General features: G+C 33.2%; 1 protein-coding gene across 1 annotated transcript in view; it reads left to right on the top strand.

Annotated features, from left to right (window-relative positions):
• The window catches only part of LOC109545939 (protein O-mannosyl-transferase TMTC2), a 365,218-nt gene that overhangs the window by 206,025 nt on the left and 150,135 nt on the right, over positions 1 to 9,058 (top strand). Inside the window, exon 7 of the mRNA XM_048661437.1 lies at positions 4,429 to 4,514. Coding sequence (XP_048517394.1) covers positions 4,429 to 4,514 — 86 coding nt within the window. The remainder of the gene's footprint in view (positions 1 to 4,428; positions 4,515 to 9,058) is intronic.

Here is a 9,058-nt window from a genome sequence, read left to right as displayed (position 1 = left end):
CTTTTTTGATGGCGTTGCCATATGTAGTCAGGGATGTCTTGTATTTACCCCAGAAGGCCCCGTTTCGTTTGGCCCTGTTAAATAGCTTTCTCACCGTTTCCCTCATCGTTGAGAGTCCCGGGTTCCACCATTTGGATGTCCCCGTTTGCCTCTTCGACTTCAGAGGGCATGCGGATTCGTAGGGTGATTTTATTGCTGATGTGACGGTAGTCGCCATCAGTTCTAACTCCTGCACACTATGTGCCTCAGTTGAGCAGTCCCCCAGCTGCAACCTAAGATTCTCTTTGTGAGAGGCCCAATCAGTTGTTTTCGGATTTCTATACACCGAGAGGGGAACCTCTTCCGATTCGATGTAGAATCGTATGTATCTATGATCGGACAACTGTTTTGTCTTAGATACTAAGTTGTTGTTTGAAATATCGCTTCTATCCTACCGAAAACCTGAATGCTATGAACTTAAGAAACATAAGGTCACGCTCCAACTAAAATCAAACGTCCACACGAGCCAGCCATTTTCAATGATTACTTTGCTAAGTACACACAAATTCTGCAAAAAATTTTCGTTCTCAATCTCTCATTCCCTGTTCAGCATGGAATAATAATTCTTTTATATTTTAACAACCTCGAATATATCAAATATGTATAAAGTTTATGCACAGCGTAACGTTTCCTCTGAATATCTTATTGATGTTATTCAAAAGTCATTATTCCTTTTTATGTAAGCAGAATAATAAAGTATGCTTTTTACTTGTTGGGGTTATTTTTGCGCTCCTACATAATGTGCAAGTCATGTAAAAGTATCCAAATGCTTTTAGCGTTTTTCCTGTTTAGAGTTAATGCGGGGTAAAATAAAATATGGTTTAATGGAATGGAAATGGTTTTTAAAAATGCTTTCGGCCAGGAACTCAACGAAAACAAAAAATGGTTCAGAGTTGTATGGGTACTAACTAAAGCTTTCACCAGCAAAACTTTCACCTTATTGTGCGGCCTATAATACTGTTGAAGAACGGTCTGTTTATTTTTGGAAAATGTAACCAGTTAATTTCAATAATTATATATTTGTGAGTCTAATATTATAATTCTGATACTTATATTATTTCTGAATTGACTTTTGCCTTTCAATACTATAATTGTGGATATTTAAATATAATATAGGAAAATATCTGTATAATTTTGAAAATCTTCTAACTTACAATTCTTCGAGATAAATAGATTAAATTTTAGTGCACGTCAGATATTGCTCGTTAAGTTTAGTTTTCGATTTAGTTCTCAGGATTGAGGCGACCTTGCAAACTACTGGAAAATGTAAACATTTTCAGAAACAGTTTAGTGAAACTCAAATTTAACTTTATTATGAGCGATATTAGTAATGCCTAAAACTTCTTCTTTTTCTTCCTCCTCTTTTGAATGGCTCTGCTCCTCGGCAATTAGCCAGCTCGTTTATCCCAATACTTAGATCGGGGCGCGAAATGCTCAGTTAGGTTAGTGCTTTCTACACCTATTAACCTCTTGGTTTCCATTTCATACATAAGGAGTTCATCACTCATACACTGAATGCTGGCAAATCTATTTCTCAATATATTCTTGAAACCTGCTGACTAATTCGATGATATTATCTGAAATAATGAAAAAAGAATTTGGCTTAACGACCTTTCAATTACCACTAGAAATGGCTACTCATCAATAATTTATTTTCCGAAAGTTCGGGTTACCTTATGTATAAAACATCAAATATTCTTAGTATACGATGTATCGTCAAAAAATCCGAATAGCAAATTACTTCTTTTATCGTTCAATTCAGCAAATAACAATGGTAGCTGATGGCTCAAAGGAAAATTTAAATTACACTTTTGCGAGATAATAGCTTCGGACGGAATAATATGAATTATGGAATAGCGCGTCGTCGGGTGTTATTTAAAAGAACTGGTGTTATTATCCGTGTAATCAACGTTTTAAGGTAGAAGCGAAATAACATTGTAAATTTTGTATTCAGCAGTCCATTGTTGGGAGTATTTTGATGGGCTTTGTCCCTTATTTTCAAGACTGGGAAGTAATAAATTATTTTTCCAATGTGCCAGGGGTATTTGTTAAAGACATTTTCGTTTCACAGTGAGCCGGACAGATAGGATCAACATTAATTACTGTTCACAAATAGTATTTAAATTGATTAGAGACATTAAAAGTACTGAAAATAACTGTGTTTTTTATATTAAATGTATACGTTCTTCAGTGTAATTATCTATATTTGCTTTAATGTAATTGTAAAATATTTATGAAGAAAGAGATGTAAAGTTTATTTGAAATATCCTGTTATAAAATCATTAAATATTGTAAATGAGGGCATATTCCGCCAAACTTTATTCCTCGTTAAAAAGTCATCTTGTTCTTGGGCAAGATGTTCACTTTGCATAGTAATTCACTTTTAATCCTTATCGTGACAATCCACAAACCATGTTTAAGGCTGCATATTATCAAGAGGATACTCACTTTAATGGGAGTTTAGAAGCGGTGCTGTAGATTTTTGTTTTTAGAATTATTTAAATATACGTATATATGTCTAAAACAATGAAAGTGTTTGCTTATTTCCAATTCCCTTTACGTTTGTGCCTTAATCAAGTTGTGCTTCGAATTTACCAATTCTCATGGATTTTTTTAAACTTTTTCTGTTTGCCAGGTCATCAGCACGAGTTGTAACATTAGCCTCATGAGATCTTCGGCTCTATAATAATAGGATCATCTTAATCCTTTAATCGGTAACCAACTTTTAAAATGTGAATTTTGTTTTCGAAAGGGTATGAATTATAACCGCTAAGCACATTAGGTTACATACTTTGTATCGTCAATAAATGGGCATTTCAAAGCTATTCGATATATCTGTTACTTTTTAATTCGAAATAATGAAATACTAACGTTAAGGTTATGCCTATTTTACAAATTTTCTAGTCTGCAGGCTTCAAGGTCAACAAATGTCTCCTAGCGCAGTATAATCAGTTGAGAGGTAGCTATTAGATATGTCGCGTCGCTTAATCGACTTCATTGGAACCGAAGTTGTTTTTACCGCAATCGAAACCATAGCCGGAATAATTTTATATTATAGGATTCCGCTGGACTCAGCGCTTTTAGTGCCTGCCATTCAAATGCCGCAAAAACGTTGAAATAAATATCTTAAACTCTTACTATTAGGTAGTTCGACTTTCGAGGTGAAATTCGTTTGTCCACACTCAAATTACATAGCCGGTAACATACACATAAAAATTACAGAAAATAATCGATTAAGTCTCTTATAGAAAATTTTACATATTGTAGATTGTAAATGTTATAAATTAGAGGTATAAAGAATGCCATATAATTATTTAAATAACTTCAAAATCTTAGAATATCGAGAACAACTTTGGATCAACTTCCCCCACTTGAAATGATTCAAATTGATAAACTGGAAAACTGAAGACAGAACCACCTAATTTTTAACAAACATTCCCAAATTTTTAGATGCATCTGTTCAACCCATTTAGTTCATCCATGACTCTGTCATCCTATTATAAGAGCGTGTAATTTAAATGAGTATCCTTGAATATAAAGTAACGCTACAAGTTTTTTTTATTTTAATGCAGTGTGTACGCACTAACTTCCTTTCTATTTATTTTTGTTCATCTTCTTCCGTGTCAATTTTAATTTAACAATTAAAGCAAATTCTGTTTGGGAAGGAGACCGACTTTTTACCGTCTACCAAAAACTCCATTATCCCTACGCTTCTTATTTTGATTGGCAATTAAGGCTGATTTTTTATTGCTGCTTTTGACACCCAAGCTCATATTCCTGGAACGGTGCTTGTTTCTTCAACAAATTTTCTAGATTGCAATTAAGATATTGACGTAAAATAGCGTTTCCAATTACGCGTACTATTACGGCACTACTAAAGAGTTATCTTGCTAATAAAATGATCTTAGAAACGAGTGAAAAAAGTATTAACATGGTGAAAAATTATTATGCCATAACACATAAAAAGTTTTATTTTCTTTAAATCTAATTATACTTGATCAGATGTTCGTATTTCTCTAATCAAGGAATTTCATTTCCAACAAGACAATAATGTAAATTTGGATTTAAAGAAAATGGTAGCAAATTGTGTCGTACTTATATTTATAAGCATATTAGCTACACATCTGAATTCCACGAATCAAATAGTAACCTTTTAAGCCATTTTTTTCTCACCATCAATTTTAGATATTATTATGTGCAATATTCTTAATATTTTCAGGCTTTTCTTAGACCCACCATTTCAATTGCAATGTTAGGTGTCGTATCCGATCAGGACAAGTAGGTGTCTATTGTTAGTCAAAGTAGTCATCGGCAATATCACTCTGACCCCCTTCACATCAATTGAACATATAAGGGAGCACAATTGAATACAATATACCATTGTTTTAGGGCCATCCTGTTGCAGAGCAAACACGAGCTTGACGACGCTATTCAGAGCTACCAGAGAGCAATCCATTTCCGGCCGTCATTGGCACGTAAGTACACGTTAGGATTATTTCACTTGTAAGATTTAATTAAGAAATGTGTGTTTAGAACGTGCTTGTTTATAATACCTACACCTGTGTTCTATGTAAATTTTCGAATTTACCAGTTTCGGTCATGCGGGCTTAGACCAAACCGAAAGCAATCGCAGTGATGCTTCTTTGTAAAAGTTATTATCATATCATTAAATTTTTCCATATTTTTTCCGTTGTATACTGTGGTAGTTTATGTCACAGATGTATAAGATAGTGGATACAATCATTACGTTTAAACTGCTATGACATTTTCATGCTCAGCTTGACAAGAAATCATTGTAAGGAAGCACAGCCTATTAAACCTTAGCAATTACTGACCCGTTTTATAAAGCCCATAAAGCCATCACAAATATATCATAAAGTCGGCTGAGAAATAACAATTTGCTTTGTATGGGCTACGAGAAGCTTTTCGTACTCCAACCCATTTTTTTCCAGAACAGAATTGGTTTCATCAACGATTCTGCAACTCATTTCCTTTCTATGAGCTCTATTCGTCGGTTTGAAGTTTCGCGTCATAGTTTTGAAACTCATTTTCCAGCAAACAGTAGCAAAACTATTGACGTAAATTATCTACTTCTCTAAAAGCTCAATTATAACACGATATTCCCATTAAAATATAATGTGATTGATATAGTGAATACTTGAATACAGAACGCTTCAACGAAGAGTCTGTTTGCTACAATTTTTTAAAAATAATAAGTGATTATGATTAAAATATTGTTATTAAATTATTTTGTTTATCTAAGAGTTCGTACCTATTGATTTGATATTTCCGAAGACATTCCAACAAAGCGGATCTACGCTTTAATAAAAGTTGAGCATCTATAATAATACTTACACTGCAAGAATTAGGATACTATTCAAATCGTAACCGGATTTCAATATTTCCAAGCGAAATTCGCATAGAAAAAATGCCTGAGCTGCACATTAAATTTAATGCAATAAAAGTATGCATACACAGTGATACTTTTGTAAAACCCCAAAAGGCGTATAAACAGTGTCTGGGAAAAGAGGGGGACTGAATAACGCATAAAGTATTCGTCGCAAACCATCAATAAAATCAGGTCTCAACTCATGAGAGTGCTGTTGGAATTGAGATATCCGGATTTCTTCATAACGCCAATTTATATCTCCGGACTGCTCAAATTTCGTCTTTCAGTCGCTCCGACATATTTTTATGCAAATCTCGTTCCGGTGCCAGAGTTTTATTGCCGACATAGCAAAATGAAGACGCGATCCATATAACCTTACTTTAATCAGGGGCGCACCGAGTTGCACACTCCGGATGTATTATTACTTTTATGTTGATTATTAATCAATATTTACTAGAAAGAATAGACACAATCAGAAGTAGCAGAGCTGAAAGTTAATCAACTTTATACTAAGAGAATTTTTATTTTTTCTCAGATATTGGTTAACGCAAACAGACAAACCCTCGCAAATCATTTTATTTTCTTAGCAATCTACATACGCTGCCTCATAATCAATAGGTTTTTTATGCATCTCAGTAGAAGTACTTAGATTGAAGGTTTAAGTATACACACAATTACATTCAAAATATGGATAACCCAAAAAAGAGACTTAACGTAGTTTTACAATATTTCTGAGCATACCAATTGTTTTTATTTTCAAGTTTTGAATTTTGGTGATCGTATGATTGAAGCAAAACTTTACAGTCAAATTGGAAAACTACTTGAATATTAATTACAGTTTCAATATTTTGTTACTGACACTTGATTGTTTAAGCCGCGAAATATACTATAAATAAAACAGAGATCGAAAGTAAGCATCATTTATTTGCTCAACAATAGGAGTTCTGTTATTAATACATTTAAAATGTCCAATTTAAAGTGAACCGCCTCTGCTTCATATTTCACGAATAACCCGGAAAGGGGATTTTGGAAAAGCCTTATATTATAGTCTTGTCTTGTTCTACCCAGCAATATGAAAAGATTACAAACGAGATTTTGATTGCCGGATAATTTCATTTGTTAAAAATCCTTCATCAGTATTCTTTTCAGTACTCTGCTGGATCGGTAGATAGATAAGTAAACTGACATAATGGTCATTTTCGTTTGACTCCTGGATTGTATTCATTCAAAAATTTAGAATTTTTTACAATTATCTTAGGTTTAAATTAACGAAATAATAATTGATTTGGATATTTTTATCCTAGATTATCTACTTGCTTTTGGGGTCACTGATTAAAACTCATTAAAACTTCAGGTGTTTGCAACAATTCCATAGTCTTATAAGTTTTTAAATTTCCCAAATTTTTGTCGCACACATTACACCAGAACTCTTCCATGATGGATTGATTAGGAATTAGGAATTTAATTATTAACTCAAGTTTTTACATCTTGGCAAATAAAGCCAACATTTTGGTGTATAACATTCCTCTAAACGGCGTAATATATTTTTATTATAAAAAACGAAAGGTTGTACTAAAATGGCTTTATTTTAATTGTAATAGGGCGCCATATGAAAGTAAGCTCCGTACAACAACAGCTCTATTAAACAGAGAGACATATTACAACGATGATTCCAATCGATTGCTTAATATACTACAAAGCGACCGGTTCTTTTAAAACCTCTCCCGAATTTGAACTCATTTATCAATGTCTTATCTAAACATTTTTAGCTACTGAGCTGCTTTAATTACAATAACTTTTAAAGTATTTTTTTGGTATAATATATAGGGTGTCGCGCCGGAACCGCCGCGATCAATATCTGGTCCTAAAACTATTATTGGGAGAAATTTGAAATTTGCACAGTGTGCCGACGTAATTGAGGGCAAGCGAACAACGAACTAACTTATTTTAAATAGAATGCCCTATATATTATTAAGTTTTTGGTTTCTCCTCCACGTCCTTAATATATTTCGTGTATAACATCTAACACCCCAGTCTAACCGTTTTTGCTATATTTGAAAGTCTATGTAAGAAATAACTTGCACCCAGTCGAATAATAATAATTATTTTTTAATAAGGAAATATGTGCTACTTAATTTGAGTCTCATTTTTTGTTGAGAAGGACTTACTTTAATGGAATTTCGAATATTTTTAAAACTTTTAATACAGTGTGTTAAAAAAATAGTTTCAAAGTGACGCTGATAAAGTCGCTCAAAATGTTCTCAAATTGCAACCCCTTTTTTCTGATAATTTTATCTTATTTATTCTCTCTATTCCAAAATTATTCATTTTTTGAAATATTGTCAATTTAATGTTTTTGTGTGGCTATTTTATCGCATCACCTTTTCAATATTGTCCCCTTAGTTGACATGATGAAAGTGGCCATTGTTAATATAATCAAATGCGCAAGAAATACAGTTATCGGATACTTGAAAGATTTCTAAAATAATTAATAATCTTGCGCAGACGCTTAAATTATACAAACAAAGATTATTTAAACTTATTTATTATTTATGGAGAATGTGATAAAGCTATATCCAGAACATGTGACACATTTGCCGTGTGATATGAACCAAAATAGAAGTCTCCACGATGTGCTGTTATACAAATTACAGAAAATTTTGAGAATTTAGGATACGCCTAAATGACAAGTGCCTGTTCAGTGTATAAAGTCAGCCAAAAAAATTTGAAAATCCTAAATTTAAAAAACTAGTCTTTTTTCTTTATATAAGTATAATTAATAAGATATAACCGGATCTCGATATAACTTTTTCACATTCTCCATAAAAAATAAATAAGTTTAAACAATATTCGCTTGTCTAATTTATTTTGTTTACATTTTAAGTACCTAATACAAAATACAAAACTTTCGTCATGAGAACTTAGATTAGACAATCAAATTTCAACTTTGTGGAATGGAACTTGTATTGGAATACTTAACCTCTCAAAAAAGAAAATTGTGGGGTTGGTTAATTTGTTAAACTGTGACTTTGAACGTGAGCTCGCACTTTGGAACTCCTTTTACGAATGAATGTGCGGACGTGCTATTAGTTCTGGGGAAATGTCACAGTAGAAGATTGACTCCAAAAAGAGAGTGGACAACAATTGTCAGAGATGCTAGTATATGAGACGGATGAACGGAGGGAGAAAAGAGAGCGAATCGAATACAACAAAACCTAAAATAAAAACCAGTAAGATTTTGACATTGTCAGAAAAAAGTTTTATGTACAGACATCTCGGTAGTTTTATTTAAAGAACCCGTCGACGGCCCTTTGAAACGGGTAGTTTCTTTTGGTGCACGACACAAAATTTGGCGACCGTGACAGGACATTTTGTGAAAAGAAATTATTGAGTTTCTTCTGAGGTACTCAATTGATCACACAGAGTAATAATAATATAGCTATTTATGTACCAAGGGCGTTACGGACCTTATAATGCCCTGAGGGCCGAACTGGCCCGAGGGTCTTTGGCCCCAGGGATAGGTTTCGGCCTGATGGGCATTATTATCTCCGTAACGCCTGTGGTGCATACAATGCTTTATGTTTCACCTAATAGCCTTACATTTAAAAAAAAGTATATTTGTACCGGTTT

The sequence above is a fragment of the Dendroctonus ponderosae genome, unplaced genomic scaffold, assembly GCF_020466585.1.
Source record: "Dendroctonus ponderosae isolate FM_Combo_2020 unplaced genomic scaffold, Dpon_F_20191213v2 Dpon_F_20191213_1, whole genome shotgun sequence".
Lineage (NCBI taxonomy): Eukaryota > Metazoa > Arthropoda > Insecta > Coleoptera > Curculionidae > Dendroctonus > Dendroctonus ponderosae.
Note: the sequence above shows the minus strand (reverse complement) of the source record. Positions and strands in the feature narration are given on the sequence as shown.